General features: G+C 41.6%; 1 protein-coding gene across 2 annotated transcripts in view; it reads left to right on the top strand.

The window, feature by feature from the left end:
• The window catches only part of antxr1c (ANTXR cell adhesion molecule 1c), a 38,460-nt gene that overhangs the window by 9,418 nt on the left and 12,479 nt on the right, over positions 1-16,563 (top strand). For both annotated transcript variants that reach the window (XM_055057652.1, XM_055057651.1), the window contains exons 2-12: positions 4,602-4,673; positions 5,716-5,787; positions 7,911-7,992; positions 8,115-8,145; positions 8,230-8,303; positions 8,422-8,490; positions 8,806-8,886; positions 9,240-9,300; positions 10,695-10,793; positions 11,376-11,445; positions 16,049-16,127. In XM_055057652.1, the coding sequence (XP_054913627.1) occupies positions 4,602-4,673; positions 5,716-5,787; positions 7,911-7,992; positions 8,115-8,145; positions 8,230-8,303; positions 8,422-8,490; positions 8,806-8,886; positions 9,240-9,300; positions 10,695-10,793; positions 11,376-11,445; positions 16,049-16,127 (790 nt within the window). The remainder of the gene's footprint in view (positions 1-4,601; positions 4,674-5,715; positions 5,788-7,910; positions 7,993-8,114; positions 8,146-8,229; positions 8,304-8,421; positions 8,491-8,805; positions 8,887-9,239; positions 9,301-10,694; positions 10,794-11,375; positions 11,446-16,048; positions 16,128-16,563) is intronic.

Below are 16,563 nucleotides of genomic sequence, written 5' to 3'. Positions count from 1 at the left end.
AAAATGCCGCCAGATTCCTGCAAAATGCGACTAAAACAAATAAAATTAATTTTCACAACTTTCTCTTAATCTCTTTGTAACATCTCATGATGTGTTCATATTCTCCTTTTAAACTGTCTAGTAATAACCAAATTATTACTCAGATAATCATTTCCATTCAGCGGGAAAAAAAAATGACAAGCCCTGCAAAAGAAATTCCCTTCTCAAAACAAGTAAAAAATATATATAGAAGACATTTTTCCACATTATAACAACTAAATCTGTCAAAGGACTAAACACTTGTTAATTCTTCAATGTTGAAGAAGTATTGACTCAAATCAAGTTCCCAAATTTTCCTAAAACGTTACTTGTAACTGAGATTTGTCTTATTTCAACTAGACTGAGATATTTGCTCCAGAAGACTAGACAAAAAATACTTGGTGAGATTTTGTGTTTTTTTTAGCTGCTAGAAGAATGACAGGCAGAAGCTAACGTTTACGGTCTTCCTCGTTTCGGCTCTTGGGATTACAGCCAATCGGTAGCAAGAAAAACAATTAGTGTCAGGTGGCAAAGTGCTGGGGAATGTTTTAGTCATGCCCCACAAAGACAAACTCTGAAGTGTGTTGGCAAGTTGCGAAAACGAACGTTTGTGTATGTAATTTTAAGTTTATGAGACATGAGGAGACAGTTAGTTTGCACAACTTCAGAGTGGAAAAACTCCAACAAAAAACAAAAAGAAATAACAAGGATAATCAGCACTCCAAAATATTCTGAAGGTTTAATAAGGACAAAAACACGCCGCGCCTCGGCTACATGTCTATATAGACCGAGGGGCTTCCAGCCAATCGGAGGCAACTAGAGTCTAAGGAGGAGACATCTGAGAAACAAGCACAATCAGTGGCAAATAGCAGTAATATAAAAAAACATATAAGCACAAATAAATCCATAAAATCACAAAAGTTAAACAGTTCAACGCTAACTTCCTGAAGTTCTTTAGGGCTCACCGTCTGTCAGGACAAAATGTTTGTTGTGACATGACAAATTGTAAAAAATTAAGGTTGAATTTGAATGATGATGCTGCAACATTTTCTATTTCTATTAGTAAAACAGCCCATATGATCAGTTTTAATATTTAGTAAATTCTCTTTTTTTAACGTTTTTCTTGAAACTCTCACTGTCGTGACAAAATGTTAAAAGGCAGATACGAAAAAAAGCATCTAAGTCCTCTGCCTTCTCCCAGTTCAAACTAGAAAGAACCAATCAGAGCCCCTTGCTTTCCTGATAGCAGAGCTTTTTGCGAATGCTAAGGCTAACTAGCATAGCCACCGACGATACACGGCTCTGCCGTAAATGTAAGTCGTTTCTCTGAACAGTAGCGCATTCAGCAGCGCATACATGAGGTTGGTTGTCAGCGCTAAGCCCCTCCTCCTGGCTTTGACTGGTTGTTTTTCACCAGGAGCGTAGCATGTCTTCAGACAGCAGTGGAGGAGGTGGAGGAGTCGGATTCTTTTCACAGATTATCCGTCTCACATGACATTGTCAGGATATTTGAACAAATATGTGAAAAACATATTTTTTTGTTAAATAAAAGTTACACACTGCAGCATTAACCGTATCACAGAGAAGATGAATGAATCACCAGGAAGTCCTCCTTGGCAGTGAGGAATCCCGATAAGCCAGCTGATTTAAAACTAACATATATTTTTGGCGTACCAAGTATCAGACTCCTCATCTCTCCCCTGATCTTCCCTTCCTTTTTTGTTTCTTTTTGTTCAGCCCAAGTATTTCTTAGACACGTGTTTTTCATTCTACTCCCATCAAACCCACTGTGTCTTCAGAGAGACGTGCTCCTGCATGACCTCAGCTCGAGTTACTTTGTTGGCAAATTGGGGCTACTGCTGATTCCTTGAACAGTTTATTTTATCATTAGTGTTATTATTTAATACTTTGGGCCCACAGGCCGCCCAGCGTCAGGGCTCAGCTCGGATCATTCAAATTAGATCAGGAGATCTCAGGGGGAACTTAATGGGTTTTCATCAAACGCAACGAGCCACTTCCTCCCGCCGTTGTTTGGACAGGTGAGCGAAACTGCGAGCTCAGCCTCGGGCCTCCACCTCAGACAGCCGGGCCGCTCCAGTCCTCAGCTTCGCCTCGCATTCGGTCAACGCTCGGAGCTGATCCCCAACTCCTCAGTCACACGTCGTCCACGGCCTATTTGTTCCTCTCTTCTCCTTTTTTTCTTCTTTCTTTCCGCCCTCCTCTGTTGCTATGATGGAACAAACGGCACAAGATGTTTGCTGCTGTACTCCAGCTTCCTTGTGTCTGCGTCTGCAGTCCTCTTGTGAATGTTTCTGTGTGCGCTGCACATTTCGCTGAACTAAACCTGCTCTTTTACCCCCATGTTTTCTTTGTTGTTGTTTTTTTCTTTTTTTTATCATTATTTCGGGAGGATTTTTGCAAAGCTTGTAAAGTCTTTTTGCTCAGTCAGCCAGATTGGAATGCGAGGCCTTGATGTGGGCGAGCAGCTCATGAAATCAGGGAAAAAAAACATGAGATTTTTCTTTTGCTCTGAAAAGCCTTTCTAACCGTCTGATGACTGATTAAATTTAAACTTATATAAGGAGTACATGTTTTTGTTGGAAATCTTCTATTTGCTTAATTCCAGCTTCCGGCTTCTGGCTCCAAACTTTTATCTCCATGTTTTTCTCTTGAAAGGTGAACATTCTGGTTAACATGAGGTTTTGTGGCCTCCTCACACACCAGACCGAGCCCAACGGACTCAAAAGCTGCTCTTCAGAAGCCCTATGTAATGTCGACTGCGGCCTCAATTTGACTTTATTTAAGAGGTGAAACCGACTTTAAGAAAACGTTTGTCGTTTTTTGCTGTTGTGGATCTTGGGAAGGTTACACTCACATTTGACTGTTTCAAAGCTGCAGTTTAAGAACTTTTTTTGTTCACTTTTGTGCAGACTTGATGTTTCAGTTGAGAAGGAAGCAAAGCAGTCAAGTGATGAAAGCAGAGGCAGTTTAAAAAAAACATAAGAAACATAAGAGAATTTGAAATAAAAAGTAACATGTCATCTGCGTAAAGAGCAACCGAACGTGAAGCAAATATGAATGCCCTGAATGCGCTCACGTCTTTGGAGGGATACTACAAGAGGTCCAATGACTAAAACAACCTGGCATGGTCCTAGTTTAGTCTCGAACATTCTGATCTTTTTTTTAAATTATTGGTGTAAAATAAGGAAAAAGGAGGTCGACGTGACTAACACAGCTCTTTTTCACACCTGTTCTTTCACAAGAGAAAGGAAAGTACTCTGGCATGTCGTCTCAAGGTGTGTGAACAGTTTTTACTTTCTAACAAAGCAGCTCTGCTTCGCTAAGCTTTGCTTAACATGGTTAAATGAGCCACTCTCCACACCGCCTAACACCTTCTTTTGTTTCACTCTTCGAATTTGTCTCTTCGTCTCTCTGCGCCGTCAGTTTGCCAACAGGTGGTCCATTTTCTGAAGCCCCTTCCTGTAAGGCTCTCAGCTAATAAAACTGCTGCAAACTCACAGAGACGTAGGCCGCCTCACAGGGAGACGTTTCGTAACAGTCCAGTTTTATAGCAGCTTTCCTGGGGAGACCGGCTCTTATTTACTCAGCCTTTAGGCGCCTTTTTGGTGGTAAAGGGGGCCCGCTAAATTAGACCCTAGATTTAACCACTTGCCTCTTTTCTCCATGTTTAGCTGGCAGCTGATGTGGTTCGCGCCGATTATGACGTTACACAAGACTTTCTTGTGTACGTAATCGGCAGAAATTCACAGTTGATGCCGTTTCCTTTCAAGTCTGGTAACAGCTGGCTTACTCCCGTAGCTGTTAGCGTGATGTTTTGTTCATCACAGCTGTCAAATGTTTGATAAGATGTAAAGACGACATCAAATGGATTTGTTGCTATGTGTATTAATAAAAGTGGGAACTTTGCTCCTGTTCTACATCTACTCTCTCAGCAACCTGCTAAGCGACGTGGGAAACTAGTTGTGGTGATGAGTTTGTTCCGTCTGTTTGATTTTGTTTTCGTATTTCTCAGCGTTCAACGGCTGAACGTACATTTTTCGCAAACAGGTTGCCTTCAACTATGCGTGGCAATGAGTTACCAAGATACAACCAAATATTCCTGCAACTTTTGCTACGTTTTACAAGCATGGCGACCATGTTGGATTTTGACATCAGGGTCGCTCTTTGACCTCCCAACTTTCTGACATGGAAATGTCAACAACTTGTTCAAAGTAAAGGAGGACATAACAATATTTTCACTTAAAGCAAAATATTTGACCGTTGTGTTTCACCTTGCATATTCCCAGCTTGTTCTTTTCACTGCGGATGTTTTGAGCCTCAGTTCCTCTCAGTCAGCCACGCTGTAATTTTCCTGTTTAAGCGCTTCTCCATGTGGAGCTCAGTATGTCTGTCCAATAGCTTAAAGTGAACTATTTTTGCGGCTCCCAGTGCTGCTTTGGTAGCACACATCTTGCAATGGCGTGAGGTAGTTGTGGAGTATATGGAAGTTGTCACCGACGTATAGATACAGAATAAACTTTATGACGTTTCCTCACATTCATTTGCTCTCTCCCGTTCTGCAGGTCTGGCAGTGTGATCGGCCACTGGAATGAGATCTTTGAATTTGTGAAGAACTTGGCGGAGAAGTTTAAAAGGTAAGAGATTCTTCACAAGCGGCCGCGATCGTGAAGCCCTGTTAAAGGAAGCCAGCAGAGAAGCATTAAACCAGTTTAATAAGAGGGTAGCTAATGTGTGAAACTTCATTGTTGGTGCCCTGACAGCTTCTGGCTTCCTGGTTAAAGAATCTATTGTTACAGGAAAACACACCTTACCTCCCACACCGGCAAATAAATACAGACCAATTTTAAAAAATCAATACAGGCCTGTTGTTGGTTTGGTTGCTTTCAGACACCGAAGGCTTTTGGGCCTTAAATACAATCAGCAGTATCAGCTTTACATCCTTACTTTTGTCTCATGATTATGTTCAACGAATTCAACTTCTCTGTGTTCAGTAAATCATTGAATAAATTTAAAAACAAGCCATACAGATTTTGGACTGTCTTTCTTCTAGTTTTTTTTTATTTTTTATTTTTTGCTTTGTTTTTGCCAAAATCAACCTCCTCGTTCCTCCTCAGCTGAAGGATCCATTCAGAGCAGTGATCCGTTCTTGCCTTAAATTTTTCATCTGTCAGTAAACACGACGGAGAAGCACAAATGACAACGGTCCTTTGTGAGCGGCACCGCCTCCGGCCCCCGCAAAACCTTCCCCAAACAGACTTCATCCACAAATAAACAGAAATTCACATGTTGAGATTCTGTGACACAGTTTTCATATCAAAACTAGGTCACTGTGGGTCTGGCTCCTGCCCTCTGGTACGACTCTGTCATTGTATTCCTGTAAATTCATAGTGACTTGCGCAATTATGCGCCTTCAAATTTTTCATGTTTTGTCCCATTCCGACCGCAAATGTCAGACCACACCTAATTTGTAAATATAGCTTTTAATTTCAGTATAAATCCAGCAATTCTGCAAAAACACAGATCTGATTGAGGAAAGTAGCAAGAAAACACATGAATCTTTCTGCCGGTGACATCATAGGCAGATTGTTGGCGCAGTTTGTTCCACAGCGAAATGCTTCGTGTGTTTGTGTAATTCTGCGTTTTTGTTTTTTTTTTCTTTTTCCCTCCCTGTTCCAGTCCCATGCTGAGGATGTCCTTCATAACGTTCAGCTCCAGAGCCTCCACCATCATGAAGCTAACAGAAAACAGGTGATTTCACTTGGCTCTCCGAGTCACTGGTAATATTTTAATAGAAATTCATTTGCTGGGATTAACTGTAACTGTTATGGAAGAGCAAATAAAAGCAGAGTGTGTTGTTGTTTGTGTCCGTCGCTGAGGACGTCGTTTCCTTTCTCGGAGGTTTCAATGAAAGATCTCTGAGATGTCAAAAATACTAGAGGAGGAGCAGAAATTCCCCGTTTTTTAAAAAAAACAAACAAACATGAATTTACCCCCTCCCAGATGAATAAACCGGGTCATTTATATTTTCTACACTGTTCTTTTTCCCCCTACTACTTCCTCTATTTTGAAGGTCAGCTCTGCAACTTGAACTCGTCAGAAAATCCCCTCCATAAAGCTGAAGGTCACCAAACGCAGATGACAGATTGATGACAGATTTCACTCCAAGGCTCCTTCATTGTCCCCAGTTTGTGTGGACGGTGCGTGTGGACAGTGTGTGTGTGGACGGTGTGTGTGGACAGTGTGTGTGTGGACGGTGTGTGTGGATGGTGTGTGTGTGTGTGTGGACGGTGTGTATGTGTGTGTGGATGGTGTGTGTGTGTGGACGGTGTGTGTGTGGATGGTGTGTGTGTGTGGACGGTGTGTATGTGTGTGTGGATGGTGTGTGTGTGTGGACGGTGTGTATGTGTGTGTGGATGGTGTGTGTGTGGACGGTGTGTGGACGGTGTGTGTGTGTGGATGGTGTGTGTGTGTGGACGGTGTGTGCCGATCCCTCGGCCCTCAGTGCTTGCGGTGAACTCGTCCAGGTTGTTAAAACATGGAACCGCCCAAAGAGGCTGCAGTAACATTACAACTAGCCAGTGGTCAAACTTGCCAGTCAGAAATCCTGCTGTATTTCCTCTATGGTAAAAATCCATAATCAGCTCCAAAATCACATCTGGTCTGTTTTTATGTGAGCCTTTAAAGGTCTATTTGATTCTTTTTTTTTTTCATGGAAAAGGTTTTTTTCTACAAAGTTTGCTGCTAGTGAAGGTTAAAGCATTAAAGCCTTTACATGCTATAACATGTGAGTATGTAAAGTTACACACTCAAAATTTAAAAGGGATTATTTTTTTCTTTGCTCATCTTGCTGGGCGGTTGCTTTAATATTCAGCTAAATGTCTGAATTGTCAGTGGAACTTGTAACCATTTGTGTTGTGAACAGGCGACGTTGATTTGACGTACAGATGATATATGCTGACGATGCTTTCATTTAAGGATCAGCCTTTGCTTACAAACTCCCACTGTGACAAAAAATTTACAGCAGTGCCATGTATATAAAATAAATGAAGAGTTTTCTATTGGTATCACATGGTCTACATTATTATTGTTACTGTGTAATACTTCTGGATGCTGCAGTCTGTCCAGCTCTCCTGATAGCGACAGATCTTTCAATCCAAGCAGTTTCTGCTCATTAAAATTGGATTAACATGCTAGCATTAGCTTAGCAGCAAGACCAATCCCAGCATGTTAACTGTAAATGTATTGAAATGCCTCACTGATGAACAAATGAAAGTTAGTCATCAACAAATTGGAAAAAAGTGTAAGAGTATAATATTATTATACCTTAATGTGGACTGGCTGTGTCAGTATTGAGGTATAATGAATCTCTTCTGTTTTTAGATTTAAAAAGTGGTGTTTATAATGCACAAGGCGGTCGTGACATCATCACAAACATGACATAACACCTGTGATGGACATGAGCAAGTCTTTATGAATTTTTATGACTGTTGTCATAAAGTGTCATTCTGTAAATCTTGACACTTTTGACGCAAAGTTAATGTCTTTGTCATGACAACTCGACAATAACCAAGACAGAAGACTCGAGAGATTTACTCATTTTCCTGACATGTGTTATGTCATGTTTATGACCGCCTTATTCACCACCCGACAAATAAAGTGTCACCACAATGCCTCCAAAACCTTCTACTGACAGCAACAACAACCCTGATAAGATCATCTAACAAACCGACCATTTCCAAAATAAAATTTAAATGACGCCTAGTTACACAAGCAAGAAATTGCATCCAAAAAAATAGAATATTTATTTATTTTACAGGAAAAGTATATTATTACCTTTACTATTTCACCCCAGCGGTTTTTCTGCTCCACAGAGTGAATATCCAAAAGGGCCTGAATGCTCTGAAGAAAGAGAAACCTGGTGGGGATACGTTGATGGACCTGGGGCTGCTGAGGGTAAGCAGGCATTGCAACACACACATTAAAACACACAATAACTAACTCAGGTCAAATTAAAGGCTTTTTAGTACTGTCTGCTAAATTCTCCTCTAACAAAGAACATGTCTGTCCGCTTAAAGGCAAACGACCAGATACGCAAGGAAAACTTTGGTGAGTAGCTGAGGTCTTCAGCGTTGTCATCCATTTCTGCAGTTTACTTTGAATCTTAAAGTTTTTGCCTATGTGTCTTTTCAGGGACGGCCAGTGTGATCATCGCTCTGACAGACGGTGACCTGCAAGAGCAGCAGCTCTTCGATGCACAACAGCAGGCGAGAAATCCGCACTCCATCTAAAATCCAGCTTATCCTCAACCAGGAGCCGCAGAGATCTCATCTGGAGAGAGGAGCTCTGACCTCACACGACTTTTTATCTGTACTCTTCCGACAGGCAGAGGAGGCCAGACGACTGGGAGCGATCGTGTACTGTGTTGGTGTCAAAGACTTCAATGAAACGCAGGTAAGGAAGCTGTAAAGCAAGGCTAACCAGTAAAGTGGCTCTAACATAAATTCAGATTTAATAAAGTAATTTATGGTTTTGAGGATATAGTTGTTGTTGCTATAGCTCCTTGCACTGATAAACAGTAGTAAATCAGTGAGAAGATTTGTACATACTGCATCAATGTTCAGTGTAAGTTTGTCATAAACGTTGATTTTCTGAGTGAGCATCTGTTTTTGAAGCTTTTCTTTTTCTTAAAAAGTAATTTTCTTCATTTGTTTACAGTTTCCTCTCTGGATGCTCTTTCTTTGTCTTTCTCTCTCTCACCAACTCTAGCTGGCCACCATTGCGGACACCATAGAGCATGTGTTTCCTGTGCTAGGAGGGTTCCTCGCCCTTAGGGGTGTCATTGACTCGGTAACCTGACTTCTTTCTACTGTAAAAGTCTACTGTATGTCCAGCTGTGAAACTGAGAATTTATTTAACAATCTAGGGGGTAAAAATAAAAAAAAGCCAGTCAGTGAGGAAGTTGAAACCTCCTTGATCATCCTAACAAACAGAGGAACAGTCTCTGGTGGCAACAAACCCTCTAGGGGAACAAAGGAGAACAGTCAAAGATGGAGGCAAACCCTCCTGGTGCCCCTTATACAGGAACACTCACTGGTGGAGGCGATGCTATTTTCAAGAGCTCTATAAAAGCCATTCAATTTTGCGAGCACATTGCAATTATTTTGTGCGTTCCTAAATCACTGCTGCCTTTGCTTTTTCAGATCATCAAGAAATCCTGTATTGAAATATTGGCAGCAGAACCGTCGAGTGTGTGCGCAGGAGGTGGGTAATTGGAAAAACACGCTCTCAGAAAGGCAAATGCACAACGAATGGGTCTCTCTTGAGTCTTTGAGACAAATGCCATCATTGAATTCACCCATGAACTACATTCATTTCAATAGGAAGCATTTTGGTTTGGCCTCCTCCTTTTACGACTATCCCAGACTGAAAAATGACCACATGCAGCCTGTCGGGTCACTTACCGGAAATCTGCTTCAAAGGGCCACATGAAATGAAATGGCCATGAGAACAGTGCTGCAGTTACAGGAGATTAGCTGGAGAATAAATGTACAGTAGATGTCCTTTAGTGTAATACCACCGGAGAGAGCGCACAACCATCATTGAGAAATAAGTCGGATAATAAATAGCTCGAATGAACAGCTGAGAGCCGGGGTTAATGACATATCTAAGGGTAAAAGCAGACGAGCTGTCTGGTTTTTGCGTTTGCTTCTGTTTTGTATTCCATGAAACAGAGCATTACCAAACCATTTAACAATTAGCCAAGGGGAATTTATTTGCATTCCCGTCCCACAACGTTAGCTTTCCTTTGACAATGTGATACCGGATGACGTGATTTGTGCTTCTTCTCTAAAGAAAACATGCCTTTTTTTTCCCTTGCCTCATTCATCCTGTTAGTATTTTTGTCCTCCCTCCTCCAATATGGTCATTAAAATATAAGAATAGGCAAAGTTTCCCTGGAATACTTGCTTCACCCAGAGGTTGGGTGCTGAGCAGCCATTCATCCAGCGGCCCGTCGTGTTTCTGAGTTGAAAAATCTTAAAAGTTGACAGAAAGCTTGAAAATATCACTTGACAATTATGTGTTGTTGGAAGATTATTACCTGAAAACCAACGACAACATCTGAAAATCCGCAAACATTTCAAACAGACTTAAATAAATAAACAATGCTTAGCCTGGTGGGGGCAAGAATAAAGCCTGGTGGCCCGCCAGGCTTATAATACACTCCAGGAAATGTTGCTCTTAAAATGTAAACAATAAAATGTAAACAACACAGCAGCCCTGTTCAGGTTGTGTGTTTCTGGCAACTTTGCATCATTTCGGTGGTCCACTACTGCCAGCAGGAAAGGCTGCAGATGGTTCAGATTAGTTGCTATGATTGGTTGGGTACACCGTTTGTTAACGTTCAGTCGTTTTACTATCAGCTACATTCGCCTCCACCTCCTTTACTACTGGATGAAAAGTTCATTAAGATTCTTTGCTGTTTTCTATCCATACTTAGCATCTATAAGCCGCTGTTTGCTTTTGCCTTTTGGACTGTAGAGGATGCTTGCCGTGTTACTGGAGCTGACTGTTTGTTTGTGTCTACCTTAGCGAGTCCCATTTTGTGCAATCTTTCATATATGTACAAATGGCAAATGTTTTGTTTGTGCAACCAGAGACATTTCAAGTCGTGGTGAGAGGGAACGGATTCCTCCACGCAAGAAACATCGACCAGGTGCTCTGCAGCTTCAAAATCAACGATACCGTCACAGTCAGTGAGTAGACTTTAAAATAAACAGATCGGTCAGTAACAAAGTTCGTCTGGTTTTCTACAGTATACTTGTCGATTTCTATGTCACTGAGTAGCAGGAGGGACAGTACTGAAAATAAAACGGTTACATTGATCTACGTTTTACGAGACAACATTCTCATCTTTCAAAAACGTAACGCACAGCGATGGTGTTCGTGTCTGCTGAGATATTTAACTTTTGGTTACATTCTGACCACGGAATTGAGTGGATTTTATTGGGATTGTATGTGTTAGACCGACATCTATTCAGCCCCTTTTACTCCCATAGCCCTAAATAAAGCGCCAGCAGTTGCCTTCAGAAGTCAGTAGAGTACACTACAAGTGCAAACCTATCAAGACATAGCAACAGCTGTGACCAGTAACCTTGGAGAGGCTGCAGAGACACACTGCTCAGGTGGAAGACACACTGCACATCACCTTCAAGGCCTCCTAACTCCTACTGTGAAGCACGGTGGTGGCAGCTCCGTGCTCCTTTGCAGCCCGTTTGTGGTTATAATGTGAATACCTTTGCAGGAGACTCATTTCTTTTTGTGTTTCTGCCCTTTAGATGAAAAGCCTGCTGGTGTAGAAAACACATTCTTACTGTGTCCAGCTCCTGTCATCGATGAGGTTGGAAAGTAAGTGTCTCTTTCTCCTTTCATAGCTTCATGAACGCTTACAGTTTGCATTACAAAGGGGCTGTTTCTTAGACAGATTGCATTATGCACACTGCACTATGAAGCCAGGGGAACATGTGGAAGTGTTCATGGGCATCAGAGATCTGCCATACATTAGCTGTTTTTATGATCCTATCTGAAGTCATACTCCTATTCTCTAGTTCCTAGAATAGTTCTATGGAAATATAAAAGGCGGTGCAGCTGTGCCAGCTCACGCCGGGGGGTAAAGCCTTCGCGTCCTGAGCAGTTAAAAAAAAAAACGAGGCGATTCCTCTTTGTGTGGCACCGACAGGAGCCGGCGGATCTGGTCGAGGCAAATCTCATGAAACGCCTCGACCGACTTCTCGCCAGTTCTTTTGGGCAGGAGACGTCGCGGCAGTCGCTGACTTTTCCAGAAAGAGAAGAGCTCAGCGTGGCATTTGTAAAGAGCCAAGTCTGCTAGGCCATTTACCAGCTAAAGAGCAAATCATTTCCTCAAGGACCTAGAAAGTGAAAGGGAGGCGCCATATTTAAACCGGGAGTTGGGTTTTCTTTCCAAGAGCTTTTGGCTTCTAGCGACCAACCAGCTTTAACTCCTTGTACACGGCTAGTGTTCGAGAATATTACATTAGGACTCTTAAAAACATCCTGTTGGATACCAAACTGCAGTCACAACTTCAGAGTATTTCATTGAGTACTTCTATGAAACCCACTGAAAGTGTGGCATGCATTTGTTTTCAAAAGAATAAAATCCCATTCAGCTCCTGCCAGCTGTGTGTGATTCCATTCAGTATAACTCCAGCTGCTTGTTGGATGATATCAGTGGACAAACAGCAGCTAAAGACATTGCTTATCGTTCTCTGGATATTACGTTGCCTGTAATATGCCCTGCAAATTCTCAGATTAGATTCATTTATTCTTTTATAAATGTTAAATTTGAACTGTTACTTTGTGGACATATTTTGTTGCGATTGTAACATGTTTTGGCACTGAAAGTGCACCATAACCCCGGCAGAAAACCCAGAGCTGACAAAGAACAAGGAGTAGGTTTCGCTTTTATTGGACTGTGACCAAAGACACACAGAAAATGGTTTTGATCAAAGCGTAGTCGTGTTTCTCAGTGGCCTAATCAAAGATCAGACCTAAATCCAATCAAGAATCTGTGGCAAGACTTGAACTCTGCTGTTCGTAGAAGTGACCAAAGCCGAAGGACCATTTTCTTTCCACTTCTTCTTGTTCCTCCATTGCATAAAATCCTAATAAAACACGCAGAACTTTTCGGGTTTCAACAAAAACGTTCAACAGGAAAGAATTTGTTTGCACAGTGCAAACTACGCAGCGACCAGATTTGCTCCTGCATCACATTTCTGTTCTCTTATTTAGATCCCAACCAGGTTCCAACATCAACTATCCGCAAACCTCTCTGACCCAAGTCTTTATGGGAAGCAAAGAGCTCAGGGCCACAGAATACGAGGCTGAGTGGACGGTGTTAAAGACTTTATAAACACAGAGGGAAACCAGCGGGGAGGACAGATGGCCAATTCCTACCCCTCCACATACTTTAAACTTAAATCATTCCTTACATTTATTTCGTACATTTATTCTCAGTCGGGGCAGGGTAAAAAGATCTTCAGGCTCGCGTTGGGAAATCGGACAGCGAAGGGATTGAAGATTCTGAGCTGATCTGTTGCCTGTTTCACTACCTGCATGGAGGATTCTCCTCTTTCTGCCTGTCTGTCCTTTTTTATTTTTGACTGTTTCCTTTTATGGTCTCGGCTACGGATGAACTTTCCTTAAAAGATCCCCCCCCCCGCCCTCCGAGAGGCTTTTTATTCTCATCCAGCTGTCTCTTTGTCTGGGTTTGCCCTGATCAAAGCCACGCAGCAGCCAGCCAGGTCTTTCATGTGTGGGACCACATGTTGGTAGCATGCAAGGTTCTCTGCAGGAGAGCTGGGGGGGGGGGGGGGGTGGTGGGGAGGAGGGGGAATCAGGATTGGTTCTTTACATTTATAGAAACCAAACCTAGAGGTGACCTTGAGCCAGAATTAGAAAAGTGTTTCATTTAATGTCTAACATGCTGAAGGTCAATAAAATGTGATTTTCCTAAAAAAATATATATATATCAAAAAATAAATGTCTTCCAAATAAATGAAGAATTTGTTTAGAATATTTAAAATCTAATAAATAATCATTGACTTTCTGTTTGGTAGAAATATTGGAGGATATAGTTTTATGTCCTTTAGCCACAGGTCACCAGCACACAGTGAGGATGGAAAGTTAGGAAAGAAAACATAAATGTCCAAATCGAAACACGTTTCCATAACAACCATTAGACGTGCTCTACTCGCTGACCGACTCCATGGGAGTGACGCCAAACTCTTAACTTCACATTGCAAAGAAAAGCTACTTTGTTTTTATCCATATCGTCCGATTATTTATGACCGTTTGAACGGCACACATCAGATTTTGATTTGATCATATCCAGGCCTTTGGTCCTAAATTGAATACATATCCAATGTTTGTCAAAGCAGCCGAATTCTGAACGGCCATGTTGCGTTTTTTCCGACTCCCGTGTAATAAAGCGTGACAGCCTGGCGAGATCGGAAGTTAAAAACAGATGAGAAAGAATCCAACTCCACTCCGCGTGTGATGCGCACACGCTGACATTTGTAGCATGTTTACTGCTGTGCGCGCGACGTCACATGTTGTTCTGCGTTTCTGGGTCATTTCAGGGACTCCTCATGGTTACATCTAATAGAAGCAGCATTCAAGTCAGAATAGCAACTGCAAGAAAAAAATTTCAAAATCAGCATAAGGACCAGCAGGTTTTCTGGAACAAACACGTCAAAGAATAAAAATACGGGAGGCTGGCAGATCAATCCACAAATATTGATAATATCGATACCTAGTCAATTTCAGTATCGGATTGACGCTAGTAACATTTTCTCATCAAATTTTATTTTATTTTCGTTTTGCAGTTTGTCAACTCTATCTCAAAAAAGATTTTATTTTGATATGCTCTCAGATGAAATTTTTTTCCCCTCTTAGTTTATTTAGAAACAATGCACATAAATCATATTAATATGGTGTTAAAGTATTTTGTCGACAACGTAAATAAAGTATCGGTATCAGTATTGGTATTGGTGATTCGGGCCCTGTGTGCTTTACAAAAAAGAGATTATGCCACTTTTTTTCCCAAGTTAACAACTGGGAAATATAGCTGACAACTGTTGTTTCTTAATGTGATTTTGTTTTTCTGTTCCACAATATATAAATGTACTTAAAGAAAACGTTCAACTTTCAGTGTGTCACTGTGCTGCAGGAACAAAAATGAAGTCATTACAAAGTTTTTCACACCTCGTTGCTGTGAACTGCCAGGCCTTGGTTGGGTGGGCAGCAGGGGTTTAGGGGGTTTAGGTGTGAAGTTGGGGTTGGGGTTAAGGTTCTGGGTTTAGCTGGCCACAATAATTAGAGGTGAATGAAACAGCAGTGCTGCATCAGCTGCTGTTCGGACAGCTGTCTGCTTCACTTCCTTGTGAAACAACTGTCTGAGACCACGCTCTACATTTCCTCCCCACCACTTTGTTGTTTATTTTTCCTCCACATCCTTGAATTCTGGCTTCAAGGTTTTCACTGGCTGCTTTTCATTTGAACAATTTTTCAGTTTTGTTTTTTTTCCTTGAACGATCGTCTGACATCTTGTCTTTATGGACGCAGACAGATATGCGAAACTTATTGAAGGTTTTGCTTCTTTCTGTTTGCCTGACCCCCTTGCATCCCCATTTTCAGAAATGAAACAACAACAAGCCCCAGAAATGGGACAGTTCTCCAAATTGTTCCCCAGTGTTACAGGGGGATGGGATGATCCGGGGATGTTGGATACACAGATGAGGTTAGAAGTGGGGCATGGACAGAAGCTTGTTTTGATAAGGGAGTCTGATGGAAAGAAAAAGCTGAAGGATAATTGAAAGTTGAGTTTGGGTGATGTAATTCCTTGAGAAACTAAAAGCAAACTCAACTAGCGAGTTTTTCCATTGCAGTTTATTAAAACTACAATGTCTTTGTGTTTACTGTGCTGGCTCACCCAGTTACAACCACCTCGATGGGGGTTTTTCTCCTGTCTTGCTTGAAACAAAGTGGAAAACGTCTGTATCTGGTTCGTTTGGGTAAAGCCAGCTCAATTACGAGTGACATGGAGCCTGTAAGTACAAATCAAGCTGCTCATTTGTTGGACGTTTAACAATATGACCTTAAGGGAGATTAGAGATTTCAGCAGCTACAGTGAGACAAAAGCAACGCACTCTGGAGACTGAAAAGAAAATTCTGGAGTGAGCAGGATTAGTCACTGTAATTTATTGTCGGGGTAAACGACTGTCTCCTCCGGCTCTTTATCCCTGGAGTTTTGTGGTTGGAACCTTTTGGTTACAGTTACAATCTCCCCTGGTCGCTCGCAGAGCGTTTGGTGACGTGATTCTGCTGTGAAGGCAACTTTGAATGACATCATTCTGGTGAAAGAGACTGATTGAGTTCAGCTTCCTGTGGACGATATTGTAATATTCACACTATGTTTGTTGTCCTGTTTCAGGGTGATTTATCTCCAAGTGAGCATGAATGACGGTCTGTCCTTCATCGGCAGCAACGTCCACATCACCACCACAGAGTGTGTGAGTAATTACTTTACTCTTTTTTTTTTTTTTTATGGAATCGGAAATTTATGGGCATGTTTCTTTTTTTGGGTTTTTTTCGCACATCTTCCGGACATGTGGGGTTTTCAGTTTCACTTTTTTACCACTTTACAATGACAAAATTTGTGTTTATTGGGGGTTTTGCGATAGACTCAGACGAGGTAAAAATTTTGAAACTGAAAGAAAATCTGAAAAATGTGGCAGGCATTAATATTTTGCCCTCTTGAGTCAGTACTTTTTGATGGAGTACATGGACGAGGACGTCTCCACAAGCTTAAATTCGGCATATTTTTAATGGCTCAAGGTTCAGTCAGACTGAACACAGAGGTTTCTGTGAACAACATTTTTGAGAAGTCAACAAAAAATCATGCTGTACATTCATGTTTGGACCGACGTTTGGGCTTGGGTTGCATCC

Source organism: Poeciliopsis prolifica, unplaced genomic scaffold (assembly GCF_027474105.1).
Source record: "Poeciliopsis prolifica strain line A6 unplaced genomic scaffold, Auburn_PproV2 SCAFFOLD048, whole genome shotgun sequence".
Classification (NCBI taxonomy): Eukaryota; Metazoa; Chordata; class Actinopteri; order Cyprinodontiformes; family Poeciliidae; genus Poeciliopsis; species Poeciliopsis prolifica.
Note: the sequence above shows the minus strand (reverse complement) of the source record. Positions and strands in the feature narration are given on the sequence as shown.